At 38.7% G+C, this 17,312-nt stretch overlaps 1 protein-coding gene across 1 annotated transcript; it reads right to left on the minus strand.

The window, feature by feature from the left end:
* Positions 1-99: 99 nt before the first annotated feature.
* On the minus strand, positions 100-16,267 carry hsd3b7 (hydroxy-delta-5-steroid dehydrogenase, 3 beta- and steroid delta-isomerase). The gene is made up of 6 exons (XM_067615869.1): positions 16,039-16,267; positions 10,890-11,045; positions 6,457-6,565; positions 3,796-3,895; positions 3,128-3,290; positions 100-1,682 (listed from the first exon to the last, which is right to left on the minus strand). The coding sequence occupies exons 1-6, from the start codon at positions 16,196-16,198 to the stop codon at positions 1,270-1,272; spliced, it is 1,101 nt and encodes a 366-aa protein (XP_067471970.1). The 5' UTR covers positions 16,199-16,267; the 3' UTR covers positions 100-1,269.
* Between the last annotated feature and the right edge of the window lie 1,045 nt (positions 16,268-17,312).

Raw genomic sequence — 17,312 nt, forward strand, 5'->3', positions numbered from 1 at the left:
CTATTTAGGTCTCCAGGCTGTAGACAGTTTCATTATGATGTACGACAAAACGAAAGGGAAGAGGAGCCCCTCCCTGACAATGAGAAAAACCAAGTAGAATATATTAAATAATCTTTATTTAAAAATTAAAAACTATACATGACAATCTTAACACTCATTATAAAAACATCATTTAAATTAGGAGACACAAAATATGATATTAATAATACAAGTCTAAAGTCCATATACATGTAGTTAATGCTTGTAAATTGTGTTTACACTTGTCTTAGTACATAAAAAGGTGCAAATGCTGATGTTACACAATCTCTGGTGTAGAAATAGTTCACATCTAAATGCTAAAGGCATAGTCTAAACAAAAAGCTACAATCCATCAATGGTGGTAAACAAAAAAAAACAAAACTACTACTACTACTGAATCCAGTGGAATCCAATTATTAATCGTAAATTATTTAACAAAGCTGTTAATATCAGCTTAACAAATAATTTAATTGTGTTTACACTTCAGCCATAAACACAATATAACAAATGCAGTAGTAACGGATTTGCACGAATCTCTCTCTGTGATTAGCACCTAAACGGAGAAAATCAGTGTCATGTTTTTAAAAAGTCTTCTTTAAATCCACTTGGAAAAAAAAAAGCATCTTTTCAAAACTACATTTCCATCTTTGATATTCTCGCTACTCGGCTGTTTTTACATCCTTTCACTTTTTCTTTTTTTTTTTTACAAACCATCTTACAAATCATCTTGTCTTAGGAACTTGAACTTGTCTTTGGAATTTGTGCTCTGAAAAGTTCATAAAAATATAATTTTGTTGTTGAATTTAAAATGTATCCTAAATACTACAAAAAAAACTAAGTAGTAGAATTAAAACACAGCTACATTTCAGTGATAAATATTGCATTTTTTTTGTTTGTTTCATGAGAATTTTTCAGTTAGTGGTACGAGATACCCTTTTTGATAGTTTGCAGGCAGAAATGACTGCTGCAACGCTAAAATATCACTTGGAATATTATAAAAGCACTTCAGCACACAGGTCAGAATTTCAACCTGTGATTGAATGATTAAATGTTTATTAGCAACAGTTTATATCATTCTGTATGTACGTATATGCTGTTCTTATATTTCCGTGAAGCTCACTGAATTACAGTTGGAATTAAATGTTTGTCACCTAACAGCAGGTTGCTTCGTTTACACGTCTATACTCGGGGTTCCTGCGTGACTACATACGATAGCAGCTTCTGATGCGCGTTGCAGCACTTGAGTTCACTTTAGGAGTCTTTGGAGTTCTCCAGAGGAAACGTGTCGACCCATTTCTGCGTGCGCTCTCGGCACTGGTCCCAGTCATACAGGGGACGGTACTGGAAGTGGCGCAGGGCTTTCTCCGTGCGCACCGTGAATGAAGTGCTGGCCACGGCAAGGGTGTAACTGTTCAGCAAAGGTGTGTAGTTGTAAACGGGGCTTAGTATCCAACGGAGTATGTCGTTAACCATGGCGAGGAACCAAAGCACTGTGAAGGGCATGCGCACCCTTCTGAAGTTAAAAGTTGAGAGGAACAGCATGTTGAAATCCTCGTAACTCTTGTAGGGTGAATCATCGTAGCAGAAGAAAGCCTCGCCTCCGACTGTTTGCGGGCGTTCCCTCAGGGCACGGGCTGCAAGTACGTGCATCCATGCCACGTTGCCTAGCGACACAAACAAAGTCAGTGAGTATTAAGAGTGAATTATGGAAAAAGCACCCAAACCCTTAACTGCGGTAGAACAAACAGTGGGAAAATACTTGCAGGAAATAAACATCCATGACTTCAAAAGTGTCAGCAGTAAAATGCATCCAAGTAAATAATTGTGTATTAATCTTCTTGTACATTTGTTTGACATCACATTCAAGATTCAAGAGTGTTTATTGTCACATACACAGCAACACAGTGGGTGGCAACAAAGAAGACAATTAGATTATGAAATATATATTTACAATTTTTTAAAAAAAAGGAGAGAGAGAAGAGAAATAAGATGAAAGATTAGATATAAGTACACTGAGAGCTGCTGGAAAGTCCAAATAAAATAACACTAAGTTCTCCAAAACGAACAAGTTCTGTCAGACAAATCTAATGGTGGCCGTGGAATGAATGAGTCAAGTGCCAGCACACTTTTACAAATTGTGATAAAGTTCAACCGTTGAGTAAATTTACACAGCTGTTTCCTACCTTTGACCGCATTACTCTGACATCATCATCCTTGACTCTACAGCATCTACTGCACTAAAAGTAAAGATTTATCAGCTGCAGATCTTTTTTAAGGAGCTGACTTGTAGGGGCTTTTTAGGGTTTTTTTTATTTTTTATTATTAGAGTTGCTCCAAATAGCCACCACTGACACTCAATTGCAACATTGGTAATTACTAATAAGGTCATGAGCAACAGCCAATAACGTGACAGAATGACAAAAACTCAACAGCGTGTTGAGGCAGCAAACCTGGCAGATGGCTCGTATCTTTCACGTATAATTAACGGGTATTGTTATCGCAACCAAGAAATCAGAGTGTCAAGATTGTTTTATAGATAGCGTATGCATCCAACCCTTAATTGGATACAGGTGCAAGCCAACAAACGGCAACAAAGAAAGAGGAGATGATGTCTCCACACTGAAATTTGCAAGCTCAGGCAAAAACAAATATGTGGAGCTGTCATCGTTTGTTTGTGTATATAAATCGTTTCTCGTTCACATGAATCTTTGCCTGACGAAGATGAACGAAGAGTGAAGAAATGTTGCGACGAATACTTGAGAGCTCGCAAATTTCAACGTCATTTTCATTTGGCACGAGCTCAAGAGAGCGTCAGAGGTTTCTTTGATTACAGTCCGGATTCCCAGCACTGCAAAATTTATGAAAATGCAAACAAAAACTTACTCTGAAATACAGAGGAAGTGTTTATTTGCATGAAAATTGTGCTTCTGCTTTTCGCTCTCGTGTGAACACAAGTCATCGTGTGAACCTTTCATTAGGTTCTCTTTCGCAACCTTTGCTTTCAGGGTTTAAAAATAAAACAGAAGTTGGCTCAGAATCATGTGCCACTTTAAGGCACTATGTTTAAATTTGTTGTCATGACACATAAACCCAGTAACCTTAAACTCACCGGCATAGACTCGTCCATGTTCAGTGCTGTCCGGGACGCCCCCGATAATCAAGCCTCTCCTTTCTGCACCGTTCTTGTAGAAATCCCTAATGAGCTCGTGCCCCTCGCCGTAGATCCCCGTCGGCCTTAGAGAGCACGTGTACAGACGCTTTCCATCCTTCACCTGAACAGGAGACAGAACCGGGAGATGGGTGTTAAGAATCGAGAAGGAGGTCCACAAAATAAAAAACATCTCACACAAAACAGCTGAAAGATCTCTGTAGAGTTTGGACAGCCAGAGCGGCACCGCAGTGAAGCTCCGGAGAGATTATTTGGTATTTTGTGGTGATGTTTCACAATAAATTCCCAGAATCTGACCTAGAAATACAAATCAAACATTTGCATTTTTCAGATTTTGTTACCCCAATTGCCAACAAGCTAATACAACGAGCACAATCTGACAGTCCTCTGACAGCATTGATAAGTGTGATAAATTTGCCCATCATTATCAATCAATGGTTCTTATTACAACTTCTTTCTTTTCTCTATTTCTTTAACTCCACAGTTAAAATGTGCTTTTAAACATCTGCAACAGTTTAGTTTTGGTTACAAGAATATTACTGCTCTCAAAACTGTAAATATAAAAGTATGACAATGTGAGCTTATATAAAGCGTAAAACCTCTCGTACCTTGGTTCCATTAGCTTCCAGCACAATTTTCTCTGCCTTCGCCTTGCTCTTGGGATAAGCCATGGCGTGGCACACGTTGTAAGGTGTATCTTCGTTACCCCTGTACAGAGAGAGTCAAACAGTCAGAGAGCAGCACTGTGGATAAAGTACTATTTACTTAACCTCACTGTACATGTATGAAAGGAATGTTTTTGTGAGGACAACTGCAGCTCAGAGAGGCAACTTGCACAGACAGCGAGGGAGAGAGCTGGACACGGTTTAAAAAAAGAAATGAAAAAAAAAAATCACATTTCAAGGTGGTGTCTCTCTGCATATTTTCTGCAGCTTTCATCTCTCCGTTGGTTGCTATTTCAAATTCCAACTAGAGCAGCAGCGAAAGAGAGTGTGAACTGATCCTGTACTGATGTTAACGGAGAGAGAGAGAGAGAGAGAAAATGCCAAATATTCTTTTGAGGTGCAGCTGTAGCTATAAAATGTGTGAATAGAAATGCAAATACGCAAACACAAACTCAGAAACTGGCAAACAAGCACACACACGCACCATCTGGAATTATGTTGTTGGTCATGGCGGATAGTCGCTGGCTCAACAAAGATTTTTTTTTTTTGGTTTTTTGTTTTTAAAATCTCCTGCTTGCCTTTTGGCATTCAACTCACATTCTCTCCTGTCTAAAGGATTACACAGCTGTTTTTTGTATTAACCCATTTACTGTACTGCTCACCGTCTTTCAAATGCTATCTTTTGTTTTAACATCTTTCTGAACAGCCTTTGTTTTCTGTACAGTGTGAAAAATAAACTTTCAGAGACGTCCAACTTGCTTTAAAAGACCATGATTGTTGCATGGTAGATAACACAGAACAGACTATCTGCACAAAGCATTACCACACAGTATTAATGTAGCTATGTGTAACAAATAAATGTTCACTGTGATGGATTACCCATTTTCATACTATGGTAAAATATCTGGAAAACAATGGCTGTCAATGGCTGCATTGAAGTGGAAAGCCCCCACAGAGCGCGTAATCCACCGAGGACATGAAAAAGACCAAAAGGATAACTATAATATAAAAAATAAACATTTTTTTAAGACTGTATTTGTATCCAGATGTGCACCATATAGATATAGTGAACAACAATTATATGATGTGCTAGATTATGAGAGAATAGTGCACTAAATAAAGGCTATCTTGCAATGCTAAGATACCCTTTAGAAGACTACTGGATCTGCACATTTATTTATTATTTAAATCAGTTACCAAGTTTTTGAAATATACTGCTAACTAGTAAAAACTACATAACATAACCTTTCCTGGCTCAGGCAAACATCTAAAAGTTTGCAGCATGCTTTTTAAATTTAGTTAATGTAAACATAAAGTTATAGAAAATTAACTAAAACTAGAGCTGCAGTGATTAATTAATTGGTTGATTTGAGCTTTTTTTTTTTTTTTTAAGAAATAAATGTCCAAATTTCTCTTATTTCAGCTTCTCCAATGTGAATCTCTGTTTTATTCAGTCTTGACTGTGATAGTAGACTAAACATCCTTGACATTTGATGACATCATTATGGGCTTTGGAAAACTTTTTGGGAAACAGTGAATGACATTTTTCACCATTTTCTGTTGTTTTATGGACCAAACAAACAAACTATCAACAGATTAACCGATAATGAAAATAATCAGTTAGTTGCTGCCGTAAAGTTAAAACATTGAGAAAAAACTGGCTGTCGGTCGGAATACAAGAGCTGGTTCCTCTAACCGACGCATGAAGAGTGCTTATGTCACATCGCTCCCTATTACTAGCGTAAATAAACAAAAGGGCTTGGTGACAACGTAACTGAGCCATAACCATGTGGTCGTGACTCACCTCGGCAGGCGTGAACTTTGTTTGTCATCTCAGTTTCTACTGTTGCATGAATGTTTCTGTTTTGCTTTTGTTTTTTTTCCCCTTGTGAGATCTTTTCCTCGAAACATTCTTCTATTATTCCAGAAAGAACAGGAGTCACTCCCTGCTCAACTACCGCAGACGTCCCCAGAGACAGTCAATATCTAGAAACACCATTTTTCTAAATGTCAACAACTATGGGCTGGTGCCACAGGTCCTTGTAGGGGAAACTAGTTGCAAGTGTTACACAAGGAGGATTAGTCATAATCAACTTGTCTTTTAGTCAATGAAACTGAGAAGCAGGACTGTTTTTACATAATTACAACTGGTAAGTGGTGGTTATGTCTGAGATTTCCAGACATGGTGATACGTGTACGGCAGGAGCAACATTACATAACCTGTCTGTAATGTTTTGCATGAGTCTGTCTGGTATGTTATTCAGAGAGAAAATATGACGACACGGGAAAGATAAAGAGCTCCTCTGAACGACTCGTGCACTGTGTGTTATGTACTTTTACATACAAGTGATAATATCTGTTTTGTACAGACCTTGTGTTTTTCGTGATGGTGAATTCCAGAGATGAAAAAAAAAGAACGGATACAAGATGGAGACCAGAGAAATACAAATGAAAGAGCTAGTGGATATTTAAAATTTGAAAGTGCATCCATGTGGAATCAGGGAGGAAAACACTTGGATTGCACATGGGGTCACTTGGTGTGCTGAATTTAAAAAAATAATTTAAAAAAAGGTTCAGAAACTAGCATGTTTTTTCGAGCTTCACCTGATAAAATGGTCTCCCTTGATGTTGGGTCCGATCACTTCCATACTGCTGGTGTAGATCAGATGCTGGATGCTGTTCTCCACACAGGCGTTGATCACATTCTCTGTTCCTGACAAGATAGAAAACAGAATCATTGAAGTTATGAAGGCGGCTGGGATCTTTGATATAGTCTGATTGCATCAAGACCTCTTTAGGTTTCACAGAGCCAAAGTTTTAAATGCACTTCTGAAACTAAATGAATAAAACTAAACACAAAAGACTAAACACATTCATATGCTTAATGGGTAAACCTGCCCATCCGAGGGAACTAACCATTCACAAACATTCACACACATTGGAGCAATTTGGGGTTCAGTATCTTGCCCGAGGACACTTCGACACTCAGACTGTAGGAGCCAGGAATTGAACCTTCCGACCTTCCCGATTGGCGGACGACACTCCTGAGCCACTCGGAAATATCATACCACGAAAAAGGTCTTGAAATTGTAAGCGCAGGAGGAAGAACAACAGGAAATTAATTTAAAAAGGAATGCGAACCATGTGTGCCCCTGTTTAGCAGATACAAGGAAGAAAGTAAGTTTTGCTTTGCGCCCATAAATCTGGTCTCTATTACTGAAGAAGCGGCACGTGGTGGAAAGAAATGTGGTCATTCAGTAGAGAAAGATGACTCCTAATAATTGTATGTCATACTTTTACAAAAGACCTCGTTAGGTAGGCAGAAGTTTAAGTAATTTGGTCAAAGAGAGAGGGGAAGTTAGGGAAACAGAGTTCACAGGATACATCATTACGACTGGTCAAGTTTGGCAGAGGATTAAAAGGAGCGTGCTGGAATCTGTTCCGAGAAGTAATTTAATCTTTAACATGTTATCTGGGATCAGCAATGTCTGGGGTATCTCATCCATGCAGTAGCCGTGTCAAAACGGATGCCGATACTAGTTCTGAAAGCAACAAACGGACATCCACGTCTGCACAGAAAACCTGCATAAAAACACCTGATAATACAAATGCAAAACAATACGATTATTGCGCATAATGCAGCGTAATACTGCTAGAGAATGCATTATTGTATGTTTTGTCTGATTTAAACTGTATATATAACTTATAACTTTTGAGTTAATAGGAAGATAAATCAATAAAACTGAACATTTGAATAACCTGGATTTGTTTTGAGAGCTGCCAAAAGAAAACCAGAATCTATTCCCAAGATCCAAAAGTAATAGACCGCGACTAATAGTGAATAAATAAAATCAAAGTATATAGTAGTAGTCAAAAAAGATATGTTCTCACAGGGGCTTTACAGAAAAACCATTAAATACAATTAACTGATAAAGGATTATAACCATAAAAGGCCTCATGGAAGTGCTTTTAAAAATAGAGTTTGGCAAGATAAAACCAGTCTTTCAAGTGCACTTCAGTGCCCTGAAGGCTCTTATGATTGAATAAGTCAGCCGTCTTTTGTCTTCTTGAGTGTTGTGTTTGTGGATGTGAGGCATAACACTGGTATGGTTTCTGGTACATACTTGAACTGAGGGCCAGAAAAAACAGGACATAATAATCATTAAAATAAATTTTAACTATCTGGAAATCATTTCCTTTGTGCAGTATGATATGCAGTTCATGCAACTTTTAGAGTGTTAGTTTGTGTCTCTGATACTGAAGAAGAGGGAGTCAATGGTAATCAGAAACATGAAGTGATAAGGAAAATCTTTATCAAGGGGAAAATAAGCAGCACGAGGGGGAAAACCATATCTGATTCTCACATTTCTCAGCTGGAGGAAGCTATACTGAACCACCCTCTTCTCTTAAGTGAAACAGAGGTCAGAATCATTCCTTGACTTTCTAATGGCTTTACATGGGCGGACAAACCTTAAAAAAGGATATGACTGATGATATATTTTTCTTAGTGTCAACAAATCTCAGATGCAGAGCCAAAACACAAGGAACTGCTCTACTTAACAAGTACTGTGTGCGTATCCAAAGCCTGATACATCTTATTCCTCTGTGCTGTAGACCTCTGTTGTTGTTGTTCAAAAAAGTATTAAAAACACATGAATGAATCACCGCACTGCACTGAGTGACATGTTCCTTCACCACAACGAGTTTGGTCATGTCAGTTTTTGGCTCCAGACACATTTTCAGTCTCAGGAGAGCAGTTCTGTGTACTGAAGTCCTTTGTTAAATTAACAATGTGGTACAAAGTCAAGAGGTTGTGATATGTAGCAAAACAAGCTAGCACAGCTCTCTAAACAGAACCGCGTTCCTGCACATGCTCAGTGGTGTCTGCCTTACACAGAACTACTCTCCTGAGCCTGGAAACACAATCGCTGTTATTATTCTTTGGAGCCGTTTCCAAATGAAGTAACGTGCCCAAATTCTTCAGGGTTAAGGAACATGTCAGCCAGTGCATTGTGGTGACTCATTCATGTGTTTTAAATAGTTTTTGGACAACAACGGAGGTCTACGGCACAGAGGTGGTGGTTTGGTTCTGCACCTGAGATTAGTTGACCATAAGAAACAAAAAGAACCATGAAAGTAATTCACTATGTGAACAATGAGAGTTTTACTCAGCGGAGAGGATTTCTGGTGATTCAAACAATGCATTACGTTCAGACGGATGTGAGCAAGCTATTCATTCAATCCGAGCAACCCTAATGATGTCTGACCTACCCTTGTTTCGGGTAAAACTATTTGAAAAAGGTCACAGCTTGTTCTCAGCTTACAGCTCACAAAAGTCTTTTGTCTGTTTGCTGAATCACTGCAGACTAACCATTACACATGAACTTAAACTCAAGACAGACACCGAATATGTAGACTGCTTTCGTCACTAATTATATTAATGTGAACAGCGTTCCTCAGTCCAGGGTCTAGATTTGATTAAACTCGCACCAATAAAACACCACTTTTAATTTCATCAAAAGCACTTGACATGTTGTTTCCCATAAAACCTCATTACAGTTTTTCCAAAGTCCTGTGCAGCTCATGACTAGAGATATTTCAGGAATTCAGACAAATAAGCGTCAGTCTTTCCTGTCCACATGTTTTAAAGTTTGAGTCTGGTGATATTGTTTTTCTTATTGTCAACACATCCCATGAGCCTGATACATCTTATTCCTCTGTGTCAAAAGAGCACAAGTGTTATCCAAACGCTATTAAAAACACATCTATGTGAGCCATTCTGTCTGCAGCACTGTTCCTATATCACCACAAATGCATACTGACAGTTTATTTTGAGGCAGTGACACTGAAACTGACCCTCTGCTGGTAATGAATCAGCTAAAAATACTCCCCCATTATGCCCTATTTTCTCCTGTTACTGTTACTCCTCAGTTTTCTGGCATTTTATGGACCAAACAGCTCAGATTAATAGATAAATAACCGTTAGTCAACAGCAAACTTGTATAAACACTACATTTGTGAACCTTATAATTTTCATCTGCTAATTTAACTCTGTTCCTTTTTGAGGCTGTACTTTGTGTTGTTGTTGTTGTTATTTAGGGCTCTAGGTCATGTGATACTGCTAAAATAGGCCAGTGGTTGACTTCTCTATTAGCCGGATTTTGATGATTTTGATGGTAGTAAACACCAGCTTGTACCAAATAACACAAACTGACTGTGACAACCACACAAACACACCAACAAATACTCTCGACTCAGTCACCTACTTAAAAGTGCCACTTCAGTCTGACAGCATCTCACAGGTTTCAACATGACATAACCTTTAATAAGGTTGACTATATTTAGCCAAAATTACAGTTACAGTTAACAGCGGCGTAATTATATTCCTCGAAAAGGGAGGGACTGTGTAATGGGTTGATAACGAAAGTCTGACCTCATAGATAAAGGCAATCCAGATATTTTGTGGGGGAACTGCCTCTGAATTACATGAAATTAGCTTGTACTTGATTTTGTTCAAATCAAAATGGAAACATGTGGTGCATCCGTGAAAGCTGGATTCTTGTCAGGGTGGGAGAAAGCCTCTGAAACGGCAATTATACAATCATGTGACAAACCCACACAAATACGATTAGGCGGTTAAAAGCAGGACCAGATATTTTCAAATTGAAGGAGAAACTGCGATACATTAGACCTTCAAATGAAACATTAATTCATAAAAATGCTTCCAAATAATGAAATATGTGATGAAAACTGGCCCTTGATCCAGGTTTGAGTATCAAGACGAAACACCAGAAATCAATTTTTCAGCAAAAAAACCCCAAAAAAACATGAATTTTTCAGTCTAACTTCATCGTGGCCACCATTTTTGAGATCATGTGTGTAGACTTGCTATTGAAAATCATCAGAGCATGAGGTGTTGGTTGGTTTCCCCCCAGTTTTGGGCGGTTTTCCAGCAGAATCACACTTCGCTTGTTTCCTCCTCATCCCTTTTCCCTTTTATCATCGAGGGAGCGATCACAGCTTCCTTCATGCCTCACCTGTGACGTTGACAGAGTAGATGAGGGCCTCCGGCACTTTGTGCCAAACGTCCACCAAGCTGGCTGTATGGATGACGACATCTGCCCCGCTACAGGCCTCCGACACGCTGCTGTAGTCTGTGATGTCTCCCTGGATGACCACCACCTTTTTCAACTCTGAGAAAGAGGCAAGAAAACACAAAGTCAAAACCATGTAGTACTCAGATAAGGGTTATATTCCTAAGAACTCTATAAAGGAATCCAAGAATGTGAGAAACTAAGTTCAAAACCTCCATTTGACTTTATCTGACAATAACACTGCCAATTATCTGTGTCAAGTCTGAGACAAGTCTGTGTCAACTCATCTTTACGACTATTTGTGGTGCAGCACCTCTTCTGGGAATGTTACAGAGCAACAGTTTAGAGATAAAACACCCAGACATGCACATGTGTTTTTGGTTTATTTAGTTAAATACCAAATAGGTTCAAGTACTAAACACATTTATGCAAACATCTTGTAAATCAAATGTCATACAGCTCCCTTGGTAGAAATTATATTGCAAAATGTCTGTGGGATGATACATTTCAAGAGCTTTACTGTCACAGCAACACAGCAGGTGTCAACACTGAAATAAAATTTGATGTCTTTGAGCCCCAATTTAAGTAAAATAACAACTGTATAAAAGGAAAAAGATAAAAGAGAGGACGAAGTCCAGAGCGAGTCCAGAATGATAACATATACAAATACTGTTTATTGTGCATTGGGCAGCGGTGGAAGAAGTATTCAGATCCTTTACTTAAGTCAAAGCCTTGTAAAAAATAATCCATTACAAGTAAAAGTCCTGCATGAAAAATTTTCTTACGTAAAAGTACATAAGTATTATCAGCTTGATGCAGTTAAAGTATTGCAGTAAAAGTAGTGGTTTGGTCCCTCTGACTGATATATTATTATATATGACATCATTAGATTATTAATAGTAAAGCATCAGTGTTAGAGCAGCATGTTACTGTTGTAGCTGCTGGAGGTGGAGCTAGTTTCAACTACTTTATACAGTTAGCTAGTTTAGTCCAGTGGCTCCCAACCTAGGGGTGGAGCCCCTCCAAAGGGTCAGCAGATAAATCTGAGGGGTCATGAGATGATTAACGTGAGAGGAAAGAAGAAAAAACAAACTTCTGATATACAAATCTGTTTTCAGTTTTTGGACTTTTTCTCTAATCTTTGATTTCTGGTGAAATATTGGATCATTTGAACGTCTACTGAAATGAAAGCATGTGAGAAATTTAGAGGGAAAAAACCACTGTTTGGTGGAGCTGTTAACAACTCATAAACATCTGAAATGTGACCCTGACTACACACTGCTTTTTATAAGACGTCAAAAGCCAAAAAAGGGTTGGAAACCACTGGTTTCATCTTTAACAATGTGTTGTATTTTAAAAGCTTGTTATATTATCCATTGTGTCAAATCTTCACCTGAAAAGTAACTTAAGCTGTCAGATAAATGTAGTGGAGTAGAAAGTACAATATTTCCCTCTGAAATGCAGTGGAGTGGAAGTATAAAGTAGCAGAAAATACTCAAGTACCTCAAAACTGTCCTTAAGTGCAGTACTTAAATGAGTAAATGTACTTTCCACCACCGACATTGGGTTTGCAATGTTTCAACCATCTCACAGTATTTATGGTAGATATGCCCAACTCTTCCTCACGCCAGGCAAAGTCTATGTGTGCTTCCATTAATGTGTTTCATCGTGGCAACAACTTTTAGCATCGTCATCATATATCAAGGTCTCGTACTCTGCTTTACCTTGACATTACCTTGGCAGATAACGAGGACAGGCGGAGTCCTGCAGAACTGGACTTTTGAATGTTGAGTCAGAGATTCTGTCGCAATACAACAAACACTCCTTCTGAAGTCTGCATTCCCATATGTAACCCCACTAACTACAAACTGTGAGCGGTTTAATTACAGATGCTGCCACTGGCCTCTAATTAGTGGAAACACACACACACACACACACACACACATCTCATGTTTGCTTGCACTGTGAGGCCTACAGTGGGTGTTATTGAGACTGAGCTCTCCAGTTACGGCTCACTGGTCCCTCAATGAGAGCTTAAACAAAGCATTTTCCTCTGTGGGATAAAGGCGTAATTTGTGGTTGAGCGCATTCCCGATTCTTTTGAAGGGAAAAGGGTACTGTTGTAGATTATGATTTACTTTTATGTGAATTGCTTGTGGCTTCTCACTAAGACAGTTTGACTTTTGATGAGTTTTTTTTAGTGCCGTTTTTCGCTGGCAGGAAATAATGATGACACATGACAGAGATTAAAGGTGTGTGGACTTCCATGGAAAGCATAACACACCTACATCCCGTTTACGTGTGACTTACGTAATCCACAGACTGTTACAGTGACCTTAAACACTGACACATAATGAATGAACAAGGTCACATCATGACGGAAGATTCACTGAAGTGAACATCTTTATCCGGACACAGGAAACATAGCTGGGAGTTGGTTATCCTGGAATCCTTTTTTTTTTTTTTTTCCTATGTAGGGATAAAGAGTCCAGCTGTACTTAAATGACAGGTTTGCAATTTTCCATGTCGGTCTTAAAACAACAATCAGGAGCCCAAATAAACATTGAAGCATATTTTTCCTGCTGTAACCATCTCTCCTGTTTATACTGGTTACTAAAATATCCCCTTCAAATGTGCTTTCAGTGTAAGTGTAATCCACATTTAGTGCAAAAATACATTTAAAAGTGTATCCGAAGCTTATATGAAGCTTCAGCAGTGTGAGTTAGTCATATCAAGTGGAGATCTAACACTTTTACTGTCTTTTTTTCTGGCATCAAATTCCCTCTTTGTGTTTCCCTGTTGAGCTGCAGTGGAAGTCTTACAAAAAGAGGGACTTTGGCACTAAAAAGACTGTAACACTGAAAAATCTACTACTTGAATCTACTTGATTGAAACTTCATGTTCGCTTCAGAAAAACACTTTTAAATACTTTTTTTTTTCTTGCACAGAAGGAGGCCTGTGGATTTTGGCCAGGAGGAATGATTAATAGTAAGAATAACCTGAATCTCTTTATTCATAAGTTATCATTTTCACTCCTCATGCCTCATTCAAATAGTCGACAAGTGCTTGATAAGATCAAATAAGTTCGCCGCCTACACTGTTACACAACATCCATAACTCCAAAATAACATACAGTAGGCCTATTTATGAGTGGGGGTGTATCACAGTAAGTAAGTTTAACATAGTCTAATACAAGACTATAAGAGAAATAGTCCACTTATACCTAAAGTAAGCATGCAAGTGACCACTGAAGAAGACACAGGCATTACAACACCATCATACACCCAGAAAAGATTCATAAAATAAACACCCCGGGGCTGTGTCGCCACACCCATTACAGATGACCTCAGAAGCTGTCATCCGTTTGCAGACGATACTGTGCTCCTTTCTCTGCTTACTGCCCAACATCAGGGGACCATGTTTAGTGAGTTTGTGGAAAGGTGTTGTTCTGGAATTTTCCATCTTTAGGAGGTTAGAAATTGAGTTACATTGGGTCAAGCCTGGACCTTTGAGGTCACGCTGTAATTCTTAGGCAGGAAGGAGGCATCCTCTCCTCTCCTTGACATTCCAGCTGTCTGTGATGTTTTGGGAAACCAGAAACCTCTCTGATAGATGGTAAATGAATATTGCTTTGGTCGCCAAGGTCAGAGGAGGCTTTCTAAGATAACACAGATAAGGGGATGCTTAGATTCTATTGCCAGACATTCAAATCAAAATGTGCTGACAGTGACCTGAAGTTCCATGCAACGTGTCCTGAAATGACACGGGTAAAATCCAGTTCCTTGTTTAGAAACTAGTGAGCCAATTAGACTAATTTTTCATATTGTAGGCTGATCTGCTTGGGTTAAAGACAAAGACTCAGACCTTCAAAGGCAGAACGGAGAGAGACAGCATCCGAGACTTTGATGTTCACCATTTCAGTTCTCCTTGATCATGTACTTTAATAAACGTTTTCAGCTTTAAGACATCAAAGGCTTGTGTGCACTTTTTTTCCCTTCCACTTAGGTGCTGACCATCACTCAAAATATTCACAACAGGTGTGACAGCTCCTGAATGTCACCAAGACCGAGGAGATGTTCACCAAACATGCAGCCATGATTCATGTATGTCAGTATTTCTTGAGGAAGCTAAACTCTTTTGGAGTAAACAGGAATATCTTCACTACATTTTACATCTCCTTCACAGAAAGCACAATAATCCTCTCATTCATTTGCTGTTTCAGCTCTCTCACAATCCAAAACAAGAAGCGCGTCCAGGGTGCAGTGAACACCTGCTCCAAAAACCACAAGCCACCCCCTCCGGGCTCTGGTCTCCCTCCGAATAACTCAGTCCACAGGACCCCACCCTTTGTCCCACACAGGGCCTCTGTATAGCTGCCATGTGGCAGGCATCTGCACTGCCCTGCAGCAGTGATTAACCAGAGGTAGGCAACCTTCACGCATGAGGCTGCTCCCGGCTCCCTTCTCCACCTTTCCCCCCCGAACTTAACCTCCACACCTATAGTCTGCCATAGGTGTGAGGAGGAGCCACAGGTAGGTGTAGGTGTAGGTATATGTGGAGCCCCCTCATACCCCCCAATCTCTTTAAGACTTAAGATTTATTATTATTATTGGACATTTGACTGCTACATGGTTACTGCTGTTTGTCACTGTTGTGTATTGTTCTGTCTCTGCCACGTAGTCACTGTTTGTCTCTTATTTATTGTCTTTATATGTCCTATTGTATGTTTTTTATTACTATGCCTGCATCAGGAATTGCCCCTCGGGGCTAAATAACATGTTTGCGGTCCTCTTCAAGATGAAATACACCGCGGAAGTTTGTGAAATAGTCACAAAGGCTGAAATACCAGTGAAGCAAGAGCTCCATGGAAGCTTATAGTAAAGCCGAAATGAAGAAAGCATCATATGACATTAGAAACTGTTCAAGTCATATCTTCAAAAAGCATCTAACGCCGCCAACATGCGATATAACGTTAAATTAACGGATTTTAAAATGCAGTTTGGTTTTTAAATATCAAACATAAGCATCACCTCCACAAAAACACACACAAAGCTGCAGTTTGTTTTGTTTTTTGTTTTTTGTTTTGTCTTACCTGTGCCGTGTCCGCTCAAACGTGAGTCTATGTGTTTGTCAAATAGTCGGATTTCCGTCAGGTTGTCCTCATTCTCCAGTAAAACCCGAAGCAGGTGCTTGCCGAGGAAGCCGCAGCCCCCCGTAATCAGGTAGACGAGACCCCGCCGATCTTCAGACATACTGCGAATGAAGTTTTTGCGCAGGCGCAGAAACGACGATGACTGAACAACGGAGAACAGTAACACTGACGGAGCACTGCAAGGACCAGAGAATAAAACGCAGACTGGAGGACAGCCCACAACTTTTTTTTTTTTTTAATTTTACAACTTTATTTAAATATGCCAAACAGGTGACTAACACATTATAATACATTTGGTTTAGATTTTTCCTCAACTTTACTGGAAACAACGACAAATTGAGACGTTTAAGACATCGTAAAATTAAAAACTTTTTTTTTTTTTTTTGGTAAAAGGATTGTGCAAGAAGCTTTTAACGTTCAGTAAAAACGAAAACATTTTAATGAGTAGGGAAATAAATACAAAAAAGGGTTCAGAATAATAATCAAGAAGCATTAGTAAATAATTTTATATGTTTTAAAAATTGTTTGTTGCTTTTTTTAAAATTTTGCAGCTTGACTAGAGAATTGTAATAGAGCTTAATATCAGTCAGAAAGAAGGTAAAGTTTGGTTTTCTAATCGTGCATTTCATTTTATTCATATTGAATTTGTCAAAAATGATAAACAGTTGGATTAAAAAGCAAAAATTCGTGTCCACTGAGTTATTATTATTATATAAATATCGCTACTATAAGAAGGGGGATTAATAATACATAATAGAAATACATTTTAATTGAATTACTTTTTTACAATTTGGACAGTTGAAGCTTCACATTATCTTCTGGTCAACTGACTAGTTTTAAGTCAGAGTTGAAAAATGTGAACCTGACCTTTAAAACCAGGATAAGATAACATGGACTAACCAGTGTGCACGTAAATGGACACACTGACAGATGTTTGTTGATAACAAAATATTTATAAGATAAACTATTATGAAATTATTATCATTATAAAATATTCTGATAAAGAAAAAGTCGACTCCCTCTCGCATGGAAGAAGTCCAGAAACAACCTTGTGCTTCTCGTATCTTACGTCGGTCCTTTGGAAGTTTCTTGACAAGAGAATGAAAGGAACAATAGGTGCCTGCAACCTCTGCAGCAGTTGAACTGATAAAGCCCTGTGGTTGTGTTGACTCGCATACAGGCACGCACACACAAGCAAGAAACATCCTGCCATT

This window comes from Thunnus thynnus, chromosome 17 (assembly GCF_963924715.1).
Source record: "Thunnus thynnus chromosome 17, fThuThy2.1, whole genome shotgun sequence".
In the NCBI taxonomy this organism is placed as follows: Eukaryota; Metazoa; Chordata; class Actinopteri; order Scombriformes; family Scombridae; genus Thunnus; species Thunnus thynnus.